The 25,043-nt window shown below is 42.9% G+C and overlaps 1 protein-coding gene across 1 annotated transcript in view; it reads left to right on the plus strand.

The window, feature by feature from the left end:
* The window catches only part of LOC126094800 (sialin-like), a 113,655-nt gene that overhangs the window by 6,612 nt on the left and 82,000 nt on the right, over nucleotides 1-25,043 (plus strand). The window contains exon 2 of the mRNA XM_049909366.1: nucleotides 18,748-18,932. Coding sequence (XP_049765323.1) covers nucleotides 18,748-18,932 — 185 coding nt within the window. The remainder of the gene's footprint in view (nucleotides 1-18,747; nucleotides 18,933-25,043) is intronic.

A 25,043-nucleotide genomic window follows, 5' to 3' on the forward strand; every position in this document is an offset into this window, starting at 1 on the left:
CCACGTGCTTTTTGTTTTCGAAAAAGTGGTGTTAAGTCTCAAGTGATTTTTTTTTTTTTTTTTTTTGGTAATACTCGTATATTTCTGGAAGTCTTTCCTTCGTTCTTCCAAACCATCTTCAGACATTGAGTCCAACTTACTAACTTTCATGTTAGGTTAGTTTTTATTTTTATTTTTGAAAATAATTTTGTTTTTCAGTTTAAATTCTTTTTTTGGTATTAATATGTAAATTTTAATATCAGAAGAAATTTGCAGAATATTCTACACAGAGATATCTATAAAAATTGATTTTCCGAACTACCCTTCGATATTTAGCAGTTCTAATCGACATTAGAGATTACAATGAAACCTGCTGTTTTCTATGTAAGCATGGTTTACGGCATACTGATTTTTTCAGTTTTATACTCACTCGTACACTTAAAAAAAGCGATTTCAGATTTTATCTTCAGCGTCGAGGTCCTTGAAACTATTTTTAACTGTTGCTCAAAGTAAAAAGACATTGGAGACAACACGGTGTCGAGTATAGACCCCTGGCGAAAGCTACCCCACGTGTGCTAGTAACAAAGATCCCACAGTAAATGCGCCAAGTAAATCAAATACTCTTTTGTCAGTGGTGCGGCCTGAGAGGATGGTGGTAATTTGGTGCCGAAACTAATCGTGTGACTGTATAAAGACACTTGAAGGTTATAGCTGTGCTGGCACTTTTTCTCGTATAAAAAGTTTCATTTGGTTGCATTACTGCTATTTCATTTATTTTGTTATGGCGAATTATCCCGCTGAAGTGCAGCTGAAGAGCTATCGCGTCATTCCATAATTCAACCATGCTGAGATTGAGATAACATTATCAGTCGGCCTGACATTAGAAATCTTCTTCTTCCGTAAGCCATTATATTTGACATTGTGAAATCCCAAGAGTGTTATTTCGCAACAGTAGTGATACACCATCTCGGTTATGACATCAATCGCTACACTTTATCTCCGAGAAGGTGTTTCACCGATTGTTGTAATTCAGAGGGATTAATTAAAGACAGGTAATCATATCACTACGACGGGTAGTCATAGGGATTTTAATTTCCATCTCGTAAAAAGTCTACTTAATTTGTTTGTATGTTTGCATGATCATATCTGCACACACTGAAAACGCTGCGCCACAGTATCATATCACAGCACCAAAAGAGTAAGAAAAGTCTGTAGTCCAGTGATAAAGTAGAGTACGTACAAGGGCTATTCCACTCATCGAAAAAAATTCTTAGGGAATCAATTTTTTGTTTATTTCTGTTACATTTTCCTATGAGAAATCTGTTCATGATTTGGTTGGTACGGTCGCACTTGTTTAACGAATATGTAAGGCCATTTTTATACAGAAAATGTGAAGTATGTTCCACATTCAAATCTGTTTTGGATTTATACAGAAGAACTTCGTTATTTTACGCGGCAATATGGAAGAGCGTTAAACGTCGTATCACTTGTTTTCTGGTTATACCGCGTTCCTTTTGTAAAACTGTTAGACCACGAAAGGAACGTGGAAATTACATTACATTTAAAGGGCCTTCACTGCAGGGTTAAGATGTAAGCAGCTGAACTTAGAAGGCTCTGCAGTTCCTCTGAAAGAAGCTACTGGGTACATGGAAGACGCAATGCAGAGACGTACCGACTATAGGCATCATTATCTCATTATCTTCAAGCTGTAAACACGGAATGCCAAATCAACGTAGCTCGAACAACCAAAAGAGCGCTATGAGAAACTTGTGGGGTTTTGATACTGGTGTACGGCTTTGCCCTACGGTGAAACTGCAGCTCCACAGTGCCTAACGCTACTATGGGCGTTAGTCCGCAGCTCGTGGTCGTGCGGTAGCCTTCTCGCTTCCCGCGCCCGGGTTCCCGGGTTCGATTCCCGGCGAGGTCAGGGATTTTCTCTGCCGCGTGATGACTGGGTGTTGTGTGATGTCCTTAGGTTAGTTAGGTTTAAGTAGTTCTAAGTTCTAGGGGACTGATGACCATAGATGTTAAGTCCTATAGTGCTCAGAGCCATTTTAACCATTTTACTATGGGCGTTACCGAGCGAAAACTGATAGTCTAGATATGCTGAACATTACAGAATAACAAATAATTTTTTCTCGTGACGATAATAAGACACGCGAACAAGGAGAGAGAGCTACAGTCTAAGGTTCCGTCAATGTCGAGGTAAAGATTTCTGAAGTCGTCGGTGCAATAACTTTTTCTTGTAGCTCTCCACGTTAGTCTGTCCTGCCTCTTCATCTCTGCATAACTGCGACAACCGACATGTATTTCAATTTGTTTGCTGTATTCCAATCTTGGTCATCCGCAGCTACTTTTAGCCCTTCCTCCTAGATGTCTCCCGAAATGTTCTGCCGGTCTATCCATCCTTTCAGTAGACTTATATCATTAAACTCCTTTCTCCGCGATAATATTCAGTACCCCTTCATTAATTTTGCGACGTACCCATGTGTCCTTCATTCTCTGCAACACCGAAGACCTTGTCTGTCCGTTTACGCAGAATTTCACTTCTATAAAGGGCTACACTTCAGATAAATACTTTCATGACAGACTTCCCAACACTTAAATTTAACTGAATTTCACGTTGACAAAAATATTAACAGGTAACACTTTGCTGATGCAAAATACTATTCATTTTTTTACAGATTACCTGTCTATAGTGTGCGGGCTTTCAAAAAATAAATGAAATGTTGATGGTCGGCCTCAACTATGCACCCACAGACTCAAAGTTGAAACACTAAAAGTTTTGGCTGGTTTTGTTGTGTAGTGGCTGGGATACGTAGTTGCCGCATTACAAGCCAAATACTGCTGAGTCGACAGTATACAATATGAACAGACACATGAATCGAATGGTTGAAGGTTTCTATCACTCGGCAATTGCGAATTTAGAACGTAACAAAGACGTTTATAAATGAAAGATTGCAATTAAATAAATTCTGCAGGTACTATCTTAACGACATTAAATGATGAGTACGATAGTAGAAGTACTTTTGAGAATGTGGTATATTTCTGAAAAACACTTACTGGTGTCGATGGTCTAGCAATTAAATAATAGATTCCTAATTAGTTACGAACAACAACATAGCTCACAAGATATACACTTCTAAACGCATACTACGTCTTCACTGTAGAAACCTCGGAAATCCCACAAGTTCACGAGTCGGCACTCCGAAGTGTTTGTATCTCTTGCAACCACACGCAAACCGCTCCACACTCTCCAAGTCTTTCCTGCGGCCGTCTCCGTCGCGCCGACGCGTCCAGCCTCTCCGTGTCCTGTGCGACTGTCCCGAACTCCCCCGTGTCCTCACCGGAAACGATGCTCCTCCCCAACCTCCATACGTCTCTCTTAGTAACGAGCGCTGTGATTGGCTAGAGCGCTCCCTCCATGTCTCCAAGTCAACGTACACTCACAAACATATTGAAACACTTTCGAAATACTGGTTTTACATTTAAATAACTTGAAATTAAATAAATATTGCTACGACTGGACCGTAAACACGCTCTAACACACATTATTAAATACATAAACAAATTAAATATACATATATCAAAGGAATAGCAACAAAAGGTAGGCCAGTAGCCTAATGTCTCTGTGCTTCCTAAAACACAGTAAATATTTAACCAATTTCTTCGTGAATAATATTTATCGGATATAAACGAAGACATAGACGAATAAATATATTTATAAGCATGCAGCTACCATTTTCTCATGTCACTGTGGAGTACTTATGGCCTGATGCGATCGATGCTAATCGGCCACTTTGACCTCCAATAACTCACATACTATTCAAATTACATGCCTGTAGTTTATACCAGTTTAGGTTTACACTAATAGCTTTCTAAAGACACGTTGATCGACGTAATGGGATGAAGCGTTTAGATTTTGTAAATTCGTTGCTGGGTGTTCCTTGTATAATTTATTGTCAGATACTAAACTTTAAACTAATAAAGATATTGAAAATCTGATTACACCATCAGAATCGTCATGCAAATAATGGAAATGTATATGCTTCTTTGAGGTATCATGATTCATCTGGCTACTATTAATTTCTATACGAACTGTGAAATGTCTGCCATTAAGGTTTCACAAAGTCCGCCATCTTTGGCACTCCGAGCACGTCTCCTTCATCAACGCAGCGTCACCATGGAGCGGCCTTGTGCGGCATCAAGCGGTTGCTAAGACAACATTTGGCACCACGTGGTTGCTGTCAGGCCGCGAACCGCCGAGAGGCCCTAGCTCGGCCAGGCCAACTCCGAACTTACAATATTTCCAGGGCGCCACGACTCACTCGTTACCTCACATGTGTAAGGAGATGCAAACTGGTTCACGATCAAATAAATGACATTTTGCAGGACATTAGAAAAATTTACATGCAGTGGCAATATATTTTCTTTTTCAGGCGAGCTTTTCTTGGTTTTGCCAGTCTACACTTTATAACGCCTTTACTTCTGGCATCTTCATTTGAATCCCCATACAGCAAAATACAGCTTCCAGTGTCACAGTATCCTAATCTAATTCTGCGCGTATACACTAAAGCGCCAAAGAAACTCGTATAGGCAAGCATATCCAAATACAGACATATGTAAACAGGCAGAATACGGCGCTGCTGTCGGCATCGCCTATACTAGACAACAAGGGTCTGGCGCAGATGTCAGATCGATTACTGCTGCTACAGTGGCAGGTTATCAAGATTTAACTGAGTTTGAAATTGCTGTTATAGTCGGCGCACGAACTATAAGACACAGAGCCGGCCGGAGTGGCCGAGCGGTTAAAGGCGCTACAGTCTGGAACCGCACGACCGCTACGGTCGCAGGTTCGAATCCTGCCTCGGGCATGGATGTGTGTGATGTCCTTAGGTTAGTTAGGTTTAAGTAGTTCTAAGTTCTAGGGGACTTATGACCACAGCAGTTGAGTCCCATAGTGCTCAGAGCCATTTGAACCATATAAGACACAGAATCTCCGAGGTAGCGATGAAGTGGAAATTTCCCGGAAGACCATTCCACAAGTGTACCTTGAATATCAGGAATCCAGTAAAACATCAAATTCCTACATTGCTGCTGCCGGAAACAGATCCTGCAAGAACGGGACCAACGATCACTGAAGAGAATCGTTCAGTGTCACAGAAGTGCAAACCTTCCGCAAATTGGTGCAGATTTCAGTTCTGGACGACAAACAGGTCCCACGCTAGGGTTCCCCGGTTCGATTCCCGGCGGGGTCAGGGATTTTCTCTGCCTCGTGATGACTGGGTGTTGTATGATGTCCTTAGGTTAGTTAGGTTTAAGTAGTTCTAAGTTCTAGGGGACTGATGACCGTAGATGTTAAGTCCCATAATGCTCAGAGCCATTTGAACCATTTGACAAACAGGTGTCAGTGTGCGAACCATTCGACGAGACATCATCGGTATGGGCTTCCAGAGCAGATCGCCCACTCGTGTACCCTTGATGACTGCATGACGCCAAGCTTGCCTCGCCGGGGCCCACCAACACCAACATTGGTCTGTTGATGTCTGGAAATATGTTGCCTGGTGGACGTGTCTCGTTTCAAATTGTATCGGGTGGATGGACGTGTAGGGTTTGGAGACAACCTCATGAATCCATGGGTCCTGCATTTCAGGAGGGGCTTTTCAAGGTGGTGGAGGCTCTGTAATGGTATTCGGCTTGTGCAGTTGGACTGATATGCTATGGACCCCTGAAACGTCTAGATACCACTCTGACAGGTGACACGTATATAAACGTCCTGTCTGATTACCTGCATCCATTTATATCCATTGTGCATTCCGACGGATTTGGGCAATTCCAGCAGGACAATGCGACACCCTACATGTTCAGAATTGCTACAGAGTGGCTCCAGGAACAGTCGTCTGAGTTTAAACACTTCCGCTGGCCGCCAAACTTCCCAGTCACGAACGTTATTGAGTATATCTGGGATGCCTTGCAACGTATGTTTAGAAGACATCTCCACCCCCTCGTACTCTTACGTATTTGTGAACAGCCCTGCAGGATTCATGGTATCAATTCCCTCCAGCACTACTTCAGACATTAGTCGAGTCCATGCCATGTCATGTTGGGATGTGTACCAGTTTCTTTGGCTCTTTAGTGTAAAACAGCCTCGCTTTGACCCGCGAAACACAATTAAAATTCTCACTACTCTGGTTCGAAATCCACTTACGCTGCACTTATCCCTGTAACTGGATGAGTGAATCAGTTCAAAGTGCGGAGGAATGTAACTGCATACCACCTCCAACAGGACCATGCCGAGCAACGACCTGTGGTTTTCATATCAGTCTTCAGATTGTTGACAGCTTTTCCTCTCAACACCAAAGAAAAATACTCTGTAGCAATTTGCTTGTTTTCAGGAAAGTGGTAAATCCAACCACTGAGTTGAAAAACGTGTACTACCTCGAAACAAAGGACTTCATTAGAATTTAAGTTGTGTAATGTACTGTTTACTGTTCTCATATATCACTTGCGCCGCCTGGAAGCACCTCCATTGAATTTTATTCTGCCGTATCCAGTGGACACCGTAACTGAATAGTCCATCTTTGCTCTATTAGAATTTCCTTAGTGTCAGTACTTTGATATAGTTATAGAATATCACAGGTTGCATGTTTCATAATTAATTCACTGCCTGTAAATAAAAAATAATGTGGGACTGTAGATGTTATTTGAAATCTGCGACCTCGTTCCACATTCTCAAGTGTGGTGGTCATCTGACGCTTGCAGCAACCGGTACTAGTAATAGCAATTTTTTTATGTTCAATCTTCGGACTGGTTTGATGAGGCGCGCCACGAATCCCCCTCCTGAGCCAGTCAGCACAGTTTAGGGCATCGCTTGCACCCAAAGTCTTAAGTATTTGTCAGAGTTATTCAATTCTCAGTCTTCCCGTATAGTTTTTATCCTCCACGGCTAGCCCAAGTAGCACTCAAGTTATTCCTTAACTTTTAAAAACGGGTCCTAATCTTTTTCCGTCCTCTTGTGAATGTTTTCCAATGTTTTTTTTTCTGTACCGATTCTGCGGCGAACCTCCGCTTTCCTTACCTTATCGGTCCACTTAATTTTCAACATTGTTCCGTAGCACTACATCTAAACCGCTTCGATTCTCTTCTGTTCCGGTTTTCTCACAGTCCATGTTTCAATGCCACACAGTGCTTTCTCCAACCGCAGATTCTTAGTTATTTCTTCCTTAAATTAAGGCCACTATTTGATACTAGTAGACTTCTTTTGGCCAGGAATGCCTTTTTTTGAATAAGCTAGTCTGCTCTTTATGTCCTCTTTGGTTCGTCAGTAATATGATATTTTGTTCTAAGTTAGGAGAATTGCTTCAGTTTCTCTCTAATCAGAATGTTACAAAATAATAACAACAATATAGACGCTTATTCTGCGATCGATTCTGCCCCATTCGGTATAACACTACCCTTGCTGATTCGTTACTAATTTCGTACAACAGAAAATTCAGCTTAAAAATAGAATAATCTTAGCTGGTAGTACAAGTACAGTTGATACTAGACAGTGTCAGGAAGTGTGATTCACGCCAAAGGTCAATAAAACGAAATAATATGAATTGTACTTATACTCTTTCATCAAAGTGACATTTTTCCACTTTAAGTGAGGAACTTAAAATACCTAACGTAAAAGAGTCACATGTTCGTGTTTGGCAACATGATCAGGTTCATTTATCAACGAAGCGCGCTCTCTCTGCAAACCATCCCATACTCGTATCCGATATCCGTAAACGTTAATACAAAGGGAAGTTAAGGGAGCTTTACAAACTGGGCATCTTACCACGAGAGACGTATGAATGATCACCTATTCAAGGTCTAAGACAGGGCTTAACAACTAGCCGGTTTTGAGCGCGAGTACTCGCGTCTGCTCAGGCACGTGCTCGCGAGCAGGTGCAAGGTCCCGGAGTAGGGAGGGAGGGGACATGCGCGCGCACGTTTGAATAGGGCCGCAACGTGCCTATTGAATTCGCGCCGACTGTGTAACGTTTAAAATACTACGATCAGCTCTAACAGTCACTTCGCTGGTTAAGAATCATGTCAAGTCGCCGTTGTGTAACCCCAACCATGCTTTCGCAGTTCAACCCCCATTGGGAGGAATTGTATCTGTTTACAGAAAAAGTTTGTGTTGCAAAATGTTTAGTATGTCACTAACCGCTCAATTCTTTAAGGAAATTGTATGTCGTACCACGCGAAAGACTACGGAAGTGGAAAATGTGATGGACCAGATCGTGCACAGGAAGTTATTAAACTTAAAAGGAAGCTATTCGAAGAAGATCTGGACGACGAAGAAAAATCAACTGAGGCAGCTCTCAGAGTGAGTTACAAAATTGCTTTCCTTTTACCAAAATCCCTGCGGCCCTTCACTGATGGCGATTTAATAAAAGAATGTTTGGTAGTTGCAGCGGAACATTTTTGTCCATCTCAAGTTGAACAGTTTCGGATTGTGCCATTATCTAACATGACCATTATGCGTCGCATACAGGACATGGCAGACGACTTCCAGAGCCAGCTTGCAAATATCTGTAACGATTTTATGGCGTATTCTCTAGCTCTGGACGAAAGTGTTGATATCACTGGAACAGCACAGCTTGCCATATTTATTAGAGGTGTTAATAGAGATCTTCAGGTGAGGGAGGAGCTCCTCGATGTAGTAGCCATGAAGAACACTACAACCGGAGGTGATATTTTATGTAGTGTTGAAGAAAGTGTTTAAAATATAGGATTTTCGTTGAATTCTTTAGTTTCAGTGTCTACAGACGGTGCACCAGCGATGACAGGGAAAAAAAATCAGGTTTAGTTGCGCTGTTGAGGGAGAAAATGCAAAAACTGACCGTGCCGAATGAAATAAGGGGCGTTCACTGTGTGATCCACCAGGAAAACTTATGGGCAAAGAGTATCAATCTAAAAAATGTGATGATTGTTGTTGTTCGTACGCCGGCCGGTGTGGCCTTGCGGTTCTAGGCGCTTCAGTCTGGAACCGCGTGACCGCTACGGTCGCAGGTTCGAATCCTGCCTCGGTCATGGATGTGTGTGATGTCCTTAGGTTAGTTAGGTTTAAGTAGTTCTAAGTTCTAGGGGACTGATGACCACAGATGTTAAGTCCCGTAGTGCTCAGAGCCATTTTTTGTTGTTCGTACAACCAATTATATAAGGAAGCATGGGCTACAACACAGGCAATTTAAAAGCTTTCTTGAGGATGTAGGAAGCCAGTATGGTAGCCTGCCTTATTACAGCGAGGTCCGCTGGCTTAGTCGTGGCGAATTATTAAATCGATTTTTTTGCGTATTAGATGAGATAAATATGTTCATGGAAATAAATAACATGTGTGTTCCTGAATTGAAAGAGCCTTCATGAAAATGTGATCTCGCGTTCTTAGCAGATTTAGCTAGCCGTCTGAATGCTTTGAACATTTCACTACAAGGTAATGATCTGCTAATTACTCATTTCATAGATCGAATACGAGCTTTTCAAATGAAATTGACACTTTGGGTGAGTCAGCTGGAAACAGGAAATCTAGCTCATTTTCCTAAATTATCATGATGTTCACAAAGACTGTGAACGTTATTCACATAGTTTAGATGCCATTCAGGAAGAATTTTATCAACGCTTTCAAGCTCTGACAGCACTAGACAGTGATTTTGACCTGTTCTCCTCTCCATATTCAGCGAATATTGAAGAGATTCGTCCTGAGCTGCAACTAGAAATTATTGACCTGCAGTGTGACAGAGAATACAGAGACAAATTTCAGAAAAAGAGAAACATTTTGGATTCTACAGACACTTCCCTCAGGATAGATTTCCTCGTTTGCACAAACTGGCGGCTACAATAATATCAATGTTCGGTTCCACGTATGTTTGTGAACAACTGTTCTCTGCAATGAAATGTAACAAGACGCGCCTGAGAAACGCATTGTCTGATCGAAATTTAAACTGCACGCTGCGCCTACAATGCACAAGAACAATTACTCCGAACATAGACGCAATCGTAAAGGGCAAAAAGTACAAGATAACCGAGAGTCCCACACTTCAGTGATACCTTTTATTGTGTAACAGTTCACAAATTAATACGAATGTAGAGGCATACACTAAGCTAATAAAATTATGTGGCACGTGTACATTCTCCTTTATTTGTTTCATTTGTCGCAGTAATAATTCGTGAGTGATATCCCTGTAGGTGGCCGCGGATTTACATTGACTGGCGGCAGCTTTTGTGTGCCCCACGTGACTCTCCCCCTCTCCCCTCTGGTCCGGTAGTGGGGGTAGCGTGGTCGCGCTGCTCCGTGCTCGCGCCTTGCTGCTCACAGCTTGCTCCGCGAGCACGTATGTTGTGAAGCCCTGGTCTAAGAGATGAACTTTGACAATGCAAAGAAACAAAATATCGATCTAATAGGACCAAAAACACATCGAAGTTAACAAAATATCTCCAACTCGTTGATGTGTACTTCTTTAGGTTATATAAGCGCTAAGTGAGAAGAACCGCTGATCTTGCAAGGCTAAAGTGGGAAAAATCAAAAGTAAAGTCACGCGATCGTCTTTCATCATCAGACTTTACTACGTGCTTTCAACTTTCTGCTCCGAAGTACAAGACTACATATAAGCATGCTTGGCAATAACCGAGTTTTGATACTGACATATTAATATCATCGTTTTAAAATGTAATTAGTGTGGCGTTTGAAACTGAACTGTTTTGTAACGTTCGTGAGATAGGACGCTACATCAGATGATGGTGGTAGGTCGTCGAGATCAACAGCTGGATCAATGTTGATATTTTTTTCTTCTTTTTTTTTGGGGGGGGGGGAGGGAAGGGGAGTGACCACTTAAAGGAATAAAGGGAAATTCAGTTTTCATCAAACCATGGTTCTTAATAAAAGCTTATTACCTTCACATTTTGAATCTTCATATTGTAGGATATCACACAGAATATTTTAAGTAAAAAAGAAAATAATGTATTGGAACTACATGCATTTTTCTGAAAGCTCACGTAGTGACCAATTTTCCGTACCTAACCGGGTACTATGGCCCGTGAGATCGCAACAGTGACCCATGTTGTTTTTCCGATTTCCAGGCACATTTTGGTATCTTCACGCCCTACTATCTGAAAGAATACCAAGTAGTTGCAGCAGACCACTTTCAAACGGATTTTTGTGTGCGACCAAATATAACAGAACAGAGACGGTTTTAAATAATGTAACTTAACTAATTGAATAATTGTCACAGACGTATAGAATGGCGGATGATATCTTTGTGCATAAAAGGGTTCAGAACTCAGTCTGATCCATAGTATTATGTGTAATCTGTGGAAGTAATCAGCTCTTACTGAGGTGTACACCTTGGCCACTTTTCCCATTCGGACGCCATGTCGGCATCAGTGATCCACAGAAGAAGCTACAAAACTGAAACAGATCAGAAGATACTACATCTGTAGGCCAAAAGACGTTGTTTAAACACTGATATTATAAAAAATTATTACTCTCCGTACAAATCAGGTAACAAGAGTAATACAAATGACTCTTAAATCATACGACTCAAAAACAAAGGTTTTTACTAAAAAATAACGGAACAAGCGTCCTTTCTCAATCTCACTGACAACAATGGCGTTTTATACTTTACCACAGTTACCCCTATCGATCTTACTGTCAACCGGTTACCTACATAAATTTGTATGTTATATTAATTTAAAATTAGTAATTATAATGTGCGGCACAATCACAAATATTCAATAAATGTTTTGAATATTATTGTTATTTTACTCGTTGCGTTGTATAACAAGAGCCTTAATTTGATTTTATGTGACTTGCTAGAAACATGAACCACATTTGAAGATGATCGTTTCTATGATACACATCCACGACTCAGTGTTACTCCTGTTTGACATAGCAGCTGGTCGGTGCTAGCTGCACACGCTCCTGAGTTGTCAGCATTGGAAGACAAAGAACTAAAATATTCGTCCTACTTCTGTTAACCCGGCAGTGGCCGCGCTACATACCACTCTGCCCCTGATGTAAGCGGCCAACTTTACTTAGCTCGCGGACTAATTCACCAGCGTCAATTAAGATATTCCTGTTTCTGTAAATATTTTTGTTTGTTACTGAGCAAGAAAAATACACTGTTAAGAAGCTCTTGGCTCTAGTTGACGTTTCTAGATTCTGCTGTTAGTTGCTAGAAATACGGCTGAGAACCGCGGGCCGCGCAAACACTTCACTTGGTGCACACGCTGCCCGCGGGTGGCAGTTTGACGACCGCTGATCCAGATGGTCCACCACATTGCCTGTCTGACAGCCGAAGGCTTTAATGGAATATTGTTAACAAAGCAAATATTGATTGTTCAAAGACACGCGGTTCTCTTGATTCAAGGGATTCTTAAACCGTCGGCGCACGGACCGTGTGTAGAACGTTAACGTTGAGGGTGCCAAGTTCAGCGTGCTGCTGAACGCTCAGGAACAATGCTACTTGTGCAGACGGTACGTGGGCCCCAACGTGGTAAACTCGATCGCAAGTCACTCCAGAAGCAGTTGTATTCTCAACGGGCTCGCTTAAAATTCCCTCGTTAGCTCTATTAAAACGTACATTTTCCCCATTGTTCATATCCTAGTCACGTTGTTCTATATGTAATATACACAAATAAAAACTTCAATATCGATGTACATGTTTTAAGACAAAAAGGAAAGTATCATGTCCAATCAATAAGGACACAGGCTTATAAAAGTTCCATTACAAACAGTGCGACACAAATTTGCAATAGTTCTCCACATAAAAAAACACTGTTTTATCTTTCCCACATTTTGGTAAAACCCTAAGGTCATTCTTACTTGATCACTTTTCCTATCCGGTAGCAGAATCTTTACAACATTTAAATTAGGAAACTCAAAAGAAAAAGGAACAAAATATCTTTATGCAAGTTAGAATTATGTTAATAACTTCAGCTGCTGACGGGCGTTGATATGTATCAACGGGGAAATGTGAAAAAGTGTGCCTCGACCGGGGCTGGGGCTCGAACCCGGGATCTCCTGCTTACATGACAGACGCTCTATCCATCTTTTTTTTCTGATCTCATTTTGTTCGCAATTGTTCGTTGTGTATGGTCGGGGCGGACGTCCTATGACACCTGTTAAAGTTCATCGTTGATCCGTTCACTCAGTTTTTTTTTTATTACAGAGGGCAGATAATCCTCTGACCAAACACGCTGACCTACCGTGCCGGCAATAAAATGATGATGAAGGACACACAACACCCTGTCCCCTGCCAGGGATCGAACCCGGGCCCCCACCGAGCCACCGAGGGCACAGAGGATAGCGCGACTGCAAGGACTATCTCGCGCACGCCTCCCGCGAGTCCCACATTCTCACCTTATATGTCCACACACTACATTCGTAGTGTCCCACCCCAACACACTCATTATTCGTGGAAGACATTCTTACCAAGGCCGGTAAGAGTTCGGGGAATGTGTGATCCGCACAGAAGAAGAAGGTCATGGCAAGTAGCGAAATCTGTCTCGTAGATTAAGCCAATCGAACAAACTCACTCCCCAAAAAAGGTGAACTTATATTTACATAACATCAAATATTGTAGAATATACTTACATTAAACTAATAATAAAGCATCAGAACCTATTATATACGCGAATGTTAGGGAAAAAATATTTAGACTTTGCGAGTCGCGAACCATCAGCAGATCGTTACTCACTACGCTAAAGTGATACCAATATATTTATGGCCGATTCTAGGATATTGTCACTTTCTAAATGCTTTAATTGTAGCTATGTTACAAACTGAAATATAATTATAACAAATTGTACCAAGAACAATGTATTTTTGGTGGATCATCAAAGTGTCGCTACCTTCAGATGACATACTCTCATAGTACGCAAGTTACAATAAATCTTTTGTCACGAATATGATGTCTCTCATTATTTTATTGCAACGAATCACGCAGTTAACACCGGGTTTTCGAGTAATTCTCAATTTTCTAGTACTCAGAAACTACATATATACGTATAGGCTTGAACTGAATGCCAATATGGCAACTCACTGCTCTATGCTGAAGGGAGATGGCGTGCATGTGACGTAGGTGGGGTTGTGCCATCTGATTGGTCAACGTTCAGACGCGCGCTCAGAATACCTGACATGCTAGATACCCCGAACGTGCTATTCCATGCTATGATGTCAGAAACTCGGCACCTTCAACGTTCGGATGCACGGTCCGTGTGCCGACGGCTTAACAATGGCGGCGGGGTGGAGATGGCACACGCCACACCGGAATGTACTGACGCCAGTGCGCAGCGCGCTCTCTCTGCCGCGGTGGGAGGGGGAACAGTGGGATCAGCGCCCAGCAACGCCATGGGTTCGCAGGCCAGGCCGTAATGGAGTTGTCGCCCGCACTCCCCACAGTTGCTAGCAGTTTGAGGAAGTGGGTAACCAGGGCACGACAGACGTCTCCCCAGCAGGCACCTACCAACTCTTGAGTGCTTATAGTCGCGCTGAGTTACACCGTGACTTCCCAATGGGAGAAATTCCAGCGGCATCGAAGCCTGCCTGCAGGAACAAGGAGGGCGGCAGCAGTGGTACGGCACCACGATAGCGGATGACGGTCTGCTCCCTAGACCCGGTGCTTAGGCCATCAGAAGGGCCACTGGCTGACAGAGCCCACAACTCCCCATTTCTTGGCCCAGATGGCGGAGTTGCATACCCCAGCAGCTATGTACCCAAGGTGGCACTTGCTATTCCAACAGAGATTTCAGACTTCTAGATATGCTGGAAATAGACCGTCATAGGTCCAATCTCCAGAATGGATTGCTGTAAACGTAGTAAGTCCTCCACCAGAACAGGACTAATATTTATAAGAGGGTGACCCGTGTGCTTTGTTACTCTGAGGTGGCAGTGACATCATCGGGCCCACTTTTATAGTCTGGTCAACTTCTCTGACCACCCTGGTTGCAGACGAAATGTTCCAGACTTCACCTTTCAGGAGCAGGGCAGGTGTATTTTGCAGAGTTAGTGTACTGGATAGTTATTCTTGCGTCTGACTTGCGCCTTCTTACTCCACCCTGCATGGTCAGTGCAATGATGGTACCCATATCTCCATGTGACGTCCTCCTGCTGCACTGGCACTTTGGACAGCCACCTCCTACGGTCTGTAGCAGTCAATTCCATCTTTTGACCATATTAATGCAACATCAGCAGTCCTTCCCTGGTGGCATTCCACCTGGCTGTTGCTGCTTCGCTCACCTCACGAGTTACCAGGGGAAGACTTCAGAATCTGACTTAACTATGCAAAATCTTAGTGGCGCTTCAGCTTGAATGCAGAAGTGATGCTGAATGTAGCTTTAGTCAGACGTGCATATCGTTCTCTTCCATTTTGTTTTTACCACTTCACTGAAATCTCATATCAACACCGCTTTGAAGACGGAATAGTTGTGCAGCACTTTCGTGTCGGTAGAAAAAAATTTGTCGTTCAATTAGGGTAATTATTTTAAACAGAGGGGGCTAGAGCAACAAGTCACGTCATAGAAATGTGTGTGGTTGTAGTCTTGTCATGTCGATATTTTGTTTCTTCTCGTTACCAAAGCTCCTCTCTTCGATCTAGAACGGATAATCATTCAAATGTCTCTCACAGGAAGGTGCACAGTTATTCATGTCAAAAGCGCATACTGTTGATTTTGAGACGAGCGATTTATATTCTAATCATATTTTCGTGAGGTTATGTACGTTCGAGGTCGCACTCTTCCTTGTCACGTGTTCCATACCATTTAATTGTTAAAAACATGTTGTTCTAGACAGCCATAATTGATGTTGTATTCAAGAATTTCCTTTCATTGGGCCCGCAGCTTGTATGAGTTCGAAGAACTATTTATTTTATTTTAAGAATAAACTTTTTGCAGCGCTATTTACATACTAGTAGTGATACAAGTTACAAAAAGGAACACGTTTCCGAGCTTTGCCATTATCAAGTGTAGCTGTGAGGATGGTAAAATAGGTGTAACATTGTTCCTTACGTCTACGTTACTCCATGTCTACATATTGCACCTTATGTTTACGTCTTAGCTGCTATGAAGTGTCCCTATGTCACAAGTGTCCCTATGTCATCTTGAAGCGGAAACAGAAATTCCATAGTAAATATACAGAATCTCTGCAGCCGAAGCTGTCAAGAAAGCTGTCAAAAACGGATATACAAGATCACTCAAATAGAAAGTAAACGTACAAATAACAATATCATATCACAATAAAAAGACAATCGACATTAGGCTGCAAGATGCCATATGGACCACGTCATACCAGGGAAGACCCGTGAGTATAGGATGCAATGTGTAAACACAGACGTAAGAAACAATATTATATCTGTTATACCATATTCTCAGGCACACTTTATAACGACAAAACTTGTATCATCACAATTATATGAATCCATTGTTGTTGTTGTTGTTGTGGTCTTCAGGCCTGAGACTGGTTTGATGCAGCTCTCCATGCTACCCTGTCCTGTGCATGCTTCTTCATCTCCCAGTACTTACTGCAAACTACATCCTTCTGAATCTGCTTAGTGTATTCATCTCTTGGTCTCCCTCTACGATTTTTACCCTCCACGCTGCCCTCCAATGATAAATCGGTGATTCCTTGATGCCTCAGAACATGTCCTACCAACCGGTCCCTGCTTCTTGTCAAGTTGTGCCACAAACTCCTCTTCTCCCCTATTCTATTCAATAACTCCTCATTAGTTATGTGGTCTACCAATCTAATCTTCAGCATTCTTCTGTAGCACCACATTTCAAAAGCTTCTATTCCCTTCTTGTCCAAGCTATTTATCGTCCATGTTTCACTTCCATACATGGCTACACTAAATACAAATACTTTCAGAAACGACTTCCTGACACTTAAATCTATACTCGATGTTAACAAATTTCTCTTCTTCATAAACGCTTTCCTTGCCATTGCCAATCTACATTTTATATCCTCTCTACTTCGACCATCACCAGTTATTTTGCTCCCCAAATAGCAAAACTCCTTTACTGCTGTAAGCGTCTCATTTCCTAATCTAATTCCCTCAGCATCACCCTACTTAATTCGACTACATTCCATTATCCTCTTTTTGCTTTTGTTGATGTTCATCTTATATCCTCCTTTCAAGACACTGTCCATTCCGTTCAACTGCTCTTCCAAATCCTTTGCTGTCTCTGATAGAATTACAATGTCATCGGCGAACCTCAAAGTTTTTATTTCTTCTCCATGGATTTTAATACCTACTCCGAATTTTTCTTTTGTTTCCTTTGCTGCTTGCTCAATATACAGATTGAATTACATCGGGGAGAGGCTACAGCTCTGTCTCACTCCCTTACCAACCGCTGCTTCCCCTTCATGCCCCTCGACTCTTATAACTGCTATCTGGTTTCTGTACAAATTGTAAATAGCCTTTCTCTCCCTGTGTTTTACCCCTGCCACCTTTAGAATTTGAAAGAGAGTATTCCAGTTCACATTGTCAAAAGCTTTCTCTAAGTCTACAAATGCTAGAATCTCAATCTTTCTTCTAAGATAAGTCGTAAGGTCAGTATTGCCTCACGTGTCCCATTATTTCTACGGAATCCAAACTGATCTTCCTCGAGGTTGGCTTCTACCAGTTTTTCCATTCGTCTGTAAAGAATTCGTGTTAGTATTTTACAGCTGTGACTTATTAAACTGATAGTTCGGTAATTTTCACATCTGTTAACACCTGTTTTCTTCAGTATTGGAATTATTATATTATTCTTGAAGTCTGAGGGTATTTCGCCGGTCTCATACATCTTGCTCACCAGATGGTAGAGTTTTGTCAGGACTGGCTCTCCCAAGGCCGTCAGTAGTTCTAATGGAATGTTGCCTACTCCCGGGGCCTTGTTTCGACTCAGGTCTTTCAGTGCTGTGCCAAACTCTTCACGCAGTATCGTATCTCCCTTCTCATCTTCATCTATATTCTCTTCCATTTCCATAATATTGTCCTCAGGTACATCGCCCTTGTATAGACCCTCTATATACTCCTTCCACCGTTCTGCTTTCCCTTCTTTGCTTAGAACTGGGTTTCCGTCTGAGCTCTTTATATTCATACAAGTGGTTCTCTTTTCTCCAAAGGTCTCTTTAATTTTCCTGTAGGCAGTATCTGTCTTACCCCTAGTGAGATAAGCCTCTACATCCTTACATTTGTCCTCTAGCCATCCCTGCTTAGCCATTTTGCACTTCCTGTCGATCCCTTTTTTGATACCTTTGTATTCCTTTTTGCCTGCTCCATTTACTGCATTTTTATATTTTCGCCTTTCATCAATTAAATTCAATATTTCTTCTGTTACCCAAGGATTTCTACTAGCCCTCGTCTTTTTACCTACTTGATCCTCTGCTGCCTTCACTTCTTCATCCCTCAGAGCTACCCATTCTTCTTCTACTGTATTTCGTTCCCCCATTTCTGTCAATTGTTCCCTTATGCTCTCCCTGAAACTCTGTACAACCTATGAATCCATAGTGCACCAAAAAAATTGCACTTAAAACCATAAATGACTTAAGCTTAACTTATTTTGGCACGTTTGCATCTGCTCACTATTTTTCATATCAGTAATAACTGCATTTTCCTATTTAAATAAAATAAGCAAAGTGCACATGCATCGTAAGTTCCTCCTTAAAATTTCATAGATAGTAAAGACACAGGATTGTGTAATTCACGCATGTTCTTGTGTTATTGTGGATGCAGCACTCATAAAAGAGTATTTTTCTTACAGCTGTTGTTCCACTGCGTGCTGTGATTGGAGTCCTCGGCTTCCTGGGGATAGTTTTCCAGTACGTCCTGAAGGTGACCTTGTCCGTAGCCATCGGCGGAATGGTGACCCACACAACAGGTGGCGCAGTTGACACCAGCACGTGTCCGCTGCCAGACGGCACCAGCACCGGCGAATCAATCACAGAGGTACTTGGCAACGATAATTATGGTAATACCATGTCTTAGAACAAATCACAAACATACAGCAACGTTAAACTTAAGAAGGTATGCGCCCGATTTTAAGAAACCTAGACAAAGTGTATACTACGGCACGGAAAACATAAAATATGATACCAGTGAGAAGTCAGTTGCATGTACCGCATATCACATCTACCGAAAGCATGTGGAACAACTCAATCAATAGGCTGTGTCTACATGATGATATGTTTGTAGCGGGTGGCCATTTAGAGAGCACTGAAGCGAAATAGCGTATATTTCTTAAAAATAATAGTATTAGCACAACTTCTTCATTGTGGGCATCAGAACCCTAAGTCTGTTAAAGAAAGGTGGCAGTCTGGCACTTAGGCTGTATTTATTTATACTTTAATGTTTCACAAGTACATACTTCCATCTTTTTCAGCCATTATCTATATTTTAACTTGTAAAAAAGCACGCTGCAATACCGCCACTAAAGAGGAACGCAATAGTGTGAAAGTAATTTTCTCGGGGAGAGAGTAGTTACTTACAGCTAGGCACCACAACTATGATATTCTGGTTAGGTGCTTACGTTCGTTTTGGTTCACGTACTGTGCTGTTTTTGATGGTTTAACAGGTCACTTGTAAGGTGACCTCTCTTTTTACAACCGGATTTCTGTCGCAAGTAATGTGTAACATACCCTGATTTGTGAAACCTATGCCCTATCATAGATAAAGTTATGACTCACGTAATTAATTAACGAACATATAGCAAGAGAAAACTGAACAAGATTTCAGCAATAATGAATGTGAAGGAAGTAAGATTAATGTCTCGTTGACAGCCTGGTCATTAGAGATTAAGCACAATAAGTGTACGTTTGACTCTACTGCACCTTCTCATATGTTTCCGGTGAATTCATTAAATGTTCGAATAATTTTCCGAGTTAATGCAAATGATGTAAGTGGACAATACCACTATGTTTATACACGCAGATCGTAGCGTTTTCTGTTGAGGAGGAAACAGCTGCCTCCTTCATGAACCACAGCGACAAGAATAACATACAGTAAAGACCCATATTTTAATTATTATCCTTGCGTTCATCGAAACGTACAATCAAAACGTTGGAACAATTATTTAAAAAATCTACATAAAAATATCACAAGAAAAAGAATCTGAAAAGCAATTATAGTTTGTGTTTCAGTATCCAAGTGACACAAACAAACCAGAAAAGAACATAAAAAAGCCCAGGTGGTGGAATTTAATAATGTGTTACTGAAGTCTGAAATTTTAATGATACAAAATAATTTATAAACAGTCCTGTACACAATCGAAAAATGCTTTACACATAATTTGGATATCCTCATGAACAATCAACACTGGCACGTTTGGTGGAAGGGTCACTGTGCAGGTGTCTGTGGATCGTGTCAGGAGAATCAAAGATGTAAGCATCCAAAGAGAGTATTTTTTCGAAATAAAAGTAGGATTTTAATCGTGTTTCTGTATTCTCCCACTATGTAATGCAACTGGGCGTGCCCAGGGTACAATTACAAATGTTCAAATGTGTGTGAATTCCTAAGGGACCAAACTACTGAGGTCATCAGTCCCTAGACTTACACACTAGTTAAACTAACTTAACCTAAGTTATGCTAACAACAACACACAGACATCCATGCCCGAGGGAGGTCTCGAACCTCCGGCGAAAGGTGCAGCGCATTCCGTGACATGGCTCCTCAAACCCCGCGGCCACTCCGCCAGTCAAGGTGGTTATTGTAAGACGTTGTGTTGTGTCGGAATAAATTCCGAAAGCTATCAGGAGGGGGAAGTTACACATCATGCCTAGCTGCAGTCCAGAGCCAGAGAGAGCGTCCTTATCTGATCCGATGCTCTGGCTGAGTGTTGCAGCCAACGCGTGAGTCCTCTGCCACTCTCCCCGTTGGCCATTCAAATGTGATGCAAAGGGACTTGTCGGGCAGCGAATTTTACGGAAGCAAACAGCCTCTGCTGAAGCAGTATTTCAACTCGATTGATTGGTTGAGTCGGAGGAAGGGACCAAACACCGAGGTCATCGATCCCATCGGATTAGGGAGAGATGGAGAAGGGAGTCGGCCGTGCCTTTTCAAAGGAACCATCCCGGTATTTGCCTGAAGCGATTTAGGGAAAACCTTGAACGGGATAGCCGGACGCGGGTTTGAACCGTCGTCCTCCCGAATACGAATCCAGTGTGTTAACTACTGCGCCACCTCGCTCGGTGTAATTCTACTCGGGACGTAGACTATACCGTCGAAAATTTTGGAATTAGAAACAAAAACTCGCCCTATCCTTAGAGAGGCCAGTCGACCTGCACAACACCTTCATTATCACAAGATTTTCGAGTAAGCTTTTCTCCTCTGCTTCGAAAAAACTGCAGCTTTGCATCAAGTGGTTTACATTTCTTCATTCACCTGTCATTCATAAAGAATACTGTACTTGACCATTGTGTAGTGTAAGTGGGAAGAAGTTGGACAACGGTTGATATTCATTTTTACCGGTGTGTATATAGCTTCTAGCTCGCCATAAATTTTCAAAAGCACACAGAGTTGAAGATGGACTGCAGAAAATTGTTGTTCTATGTTGCCAATCATTTGACCATTCCTTATTTCTGTAATCGTATCTAGAAATAGGAGGGCAAAACAGTGATGTTCCTTTTGGAGCCATACATACCGGCTTCCTTCGCTAACTCGTCCATTTTATCATAGTGTACCAAACTCACATGAGCTGGAACCTGTATACTACATGTTCCTAAATTACTTCTTTGTTTTGCAGAAATTCTTGTGCAATTTACTTTCCAACAATGGGTTTTCGGTGGAATGCGATACACTGAGTCAAATGCTACATTATCGGCTATTAAAGTTGCAACACTGGGATAGAGCAAACAGCGAATTTTACTTTGTTTTTGTGCATGTACAAAATAGAAGGAAGCACAAGGGACTACATTTGTAGGCTGTTTGTCAGAATACAGAACACGAAATATAACATAGAGAGCTGCCATCTCAGGCAGCAACAACGGCTCTGGCCCAGTGGGGATCCAGTTGAAATGAGCTTGGATGACAGGTAACTGCCGGCCGGAGTGGCCGAGTGGTTCTAGGCGCTACAGTCTGGAACCGCGCGACTGCTACGGTCGCAGGTTCGAATCCTGCCTCAGGAATGGATGTATGTGATGTCCTTAGGTTAGTTAGGTTTAAGTAGTTCTAAGTTCTAGGGGACTGATGACCACAGCAGTTAAGTCCCATAGTGCTCAGTGCCATTTGAACCATTGTTTTTGACAGGTAACTGGCATGTCATTCCATGCTGAGCTTGGATGAGAGGTAAATGTGTGACACTCCATGCTGCTTCAGCTATACAGAATGTAACGAGTATATGTGCATATACACTCCTGGAAATTGAAATAAGAACACCGTGAATTCATTGTCCCGGGAAGGGGAAACTTTATTGACACATTCCTGGGGTCAGATACATCACATGATCACACTGACAAAACCACAGGCACATAGACACAGGCAACAGAGCATGCACAATGTCGGCACTAGTTCGGTGTATATCCACCTTTCGCAGCAATGCAGGCTGCTATTCTCCCATGGAGACGATCGTAGAGATGCTGGATGTAGTCCTGTGGAACGGCTTGCCATGCCATTTCCACCTGGCGCCTCAGTTGGACCAGCGTTCGTGCTGGACGTGCAGACCGCGTGAGACGACGCTTCATCCAGTCCCAAACACGCTCAATGGGGGACAGATCCGGAGATCTTGCTGGCCAGGGTAGTTGACTTACACCTTCTAGAGCACGTTGGGTGGCACGGGATACATGCGGACGTGCATTGTCCTGTTGGAACAGCAAGTTCCCTTGCCGGTCTAGGAATGGTAGAACGATGGGTTCGATGACGGTTTGGATGTACCGTGCACTATTCAGTGTCCCCTCGACGATCACCAGTGGTGTACGGCCAGTGTAGGAGATCGCTCCCCACACCATGATGCCGGGTGTTGGCCCTGTGTGCCTCGGTCGTATGCAGTCCTGATTGTGGCGCTCACCTGCACGGCGCCAAACACGCATACGACCATCATTGGCACCAAGGCAGAAGCGACTCTCATCGCTGAAGACGACACGTCTCCATTCGTCCCCCCATTCACGCCTGTCGCGACACCACTGGAGGCGGGCTGCACGATGTTGGGGCGTGAGCGGAAGACGGCCTAACGGTGTGCGGGACCGTAGCCCAGCTTCATGGAGACGGTTGCGAATGGTCCTCGCCGATACCCCAGGAGCAACAGTGTCCCTAATTTGCTGGGAAGTGGCGGTGCGGTCCCATACGGCACTGCGTAGGATCCTACGGTCTTGGCGTGCATCCGTGCGTCGCTGCGGTCCGGTCCCAGGTCGACGGGCACGTGCACCTTCCGCCGACCACTGGCGACAACATCGATGCACTGTGGAGACCTCACGCCCCACGTGTTGAGCAATTCGGCGGTACGTCCACCCGGCCTCCCGCATGCCCACTATACGCCCTCGCTCAAAGTCCGTCAACTGCACATACGGTTCACGTCCACGCTGTCGCGGCATGCTACCAGTGTTAAAGACTGCGATGGAGCTCCGTATGCCACGGGCAAACTGGCTGACACTGACGGCGGCGGTGCACAAATGCTGCGCAGCTAGCGCCATTCGACGGCCAACACCGCGGTTCCTGGTGTGTCCGCTGTGCCGTGCGTGTGATCATTGCTTGTACAGCCCTCTCGCAGTGTCCGGAGCAAGTATGGTGGGTCTGACACACCGGTGTCAATGTGTTCTTTTTTCCATTTCCAGGAGTGTATTTTTATATGTGATACTAGAGTCTGTACACGTATTTGCATCGAACATTTTTCCCACAAACACCTCACAAACTACATGACCTGATGTTTTCTGCACGGCTGTAACTGCACCACAACGTGGACTACGCCCGTCACTAACGACTTGCCGTTTTGTGTCCACGCGTCCACACTTCAACATTTGATCTGCTAAACAGGGGAAAATAAGCTTTAATGATGTGCTCTTGCTACATGTATTTCGAAGTACTAACCAACACCTGTAATAGCTATAATTATTAGTCTGCGAATGACATAAATATTGATGTAATGTTGTTTAGTGCAGCGTGCTCAGTCACCAATAGAGATATCTGCACTTCTACCCATTACACCTCGAATGCCAGTGTTCATCAACCATAGTGGCTGGCGAGTGGCACCATGCTAATCTCTTGGTGAGAGGTACGGAGAAAGTGCTGCCCAGGGCAACAGTCGAACACCTATATCGAGGTAGTTCATGGAAGCACACTCAACATACAGTCTCGAGTCATATTGCTGAATGATCACGTCATAGAAACCTTGAAGATAGGATAGAGCCAGCAGTCTTAACACTCCGAAAATATAATGCCTACTGTCCAAACTACAGGTTGTTCAAACCAGAGGTGATTGTGTTGTACACCCTCACGTCCTCGTATCCTACACCGTTCACGCAAGGTGCTAGGCCCATATGATGATGACGAATACAATCCGTCAACGTTCGTTCCCCTCGCAGCCTTGACACACAGATATGACCATCGTCATACTGTATGTCAAGTGAGTCAAACTTGCAGCCCGTATGTGTGCGCCCAAAAGGTTTTCTGTCCGTCACGTCCAGCCAATAAAACGGTCCTAAATATCGTGTCCCTAACACGCACGTGTACAAAACCTGACTAGCGGTGAAGATATGGTAGGCGTCTACGACACGATAGGCCAAATGAGTGTAAAACGAGATCCCGTTTAGGTGTTTTGTGGATTCTTCCTTTCAGAATGCGCTGCAGTCGGACCTGTGGAGCAACTGCGTTAGCTTTGATCGATAGAAGAGTTGACTGCTGTGCATCAGAGCAAAACTAGTCTTAGTATAGTCTGTTGCAGATATTTTAGGTTATCAAGGGAAGTAAATCTCGTGTTGGATCTAAAATTTCAGACACTCACTTGGGCTAATTTTGACAGCAATTACTGTGCATAAGTTTTCTCCTGAGGCAGGGAAGGCAATAACAGGAGAAGGAAGAAAACGTTTATCTTTATCCTCGTGTTTTCTACCATATTATTTTAAATAAATAAAA

The sequence above is a fragment of the Schistocerca cancellata genome, chromosome 8 (assembly GCF_023864275.1).
Source record: "Schistocerca cancellata isolate TAMUIC-IGC-003103 chromosome 8, iqSchCanc2.1, whole genome shotgun sequence".
Lineage (NCBI taxonomy): Eukaryota > Metazoa > Arthropoda > Insecta > Orthoptera > Acrididae > Schistocerca > Schistocerca cancellata.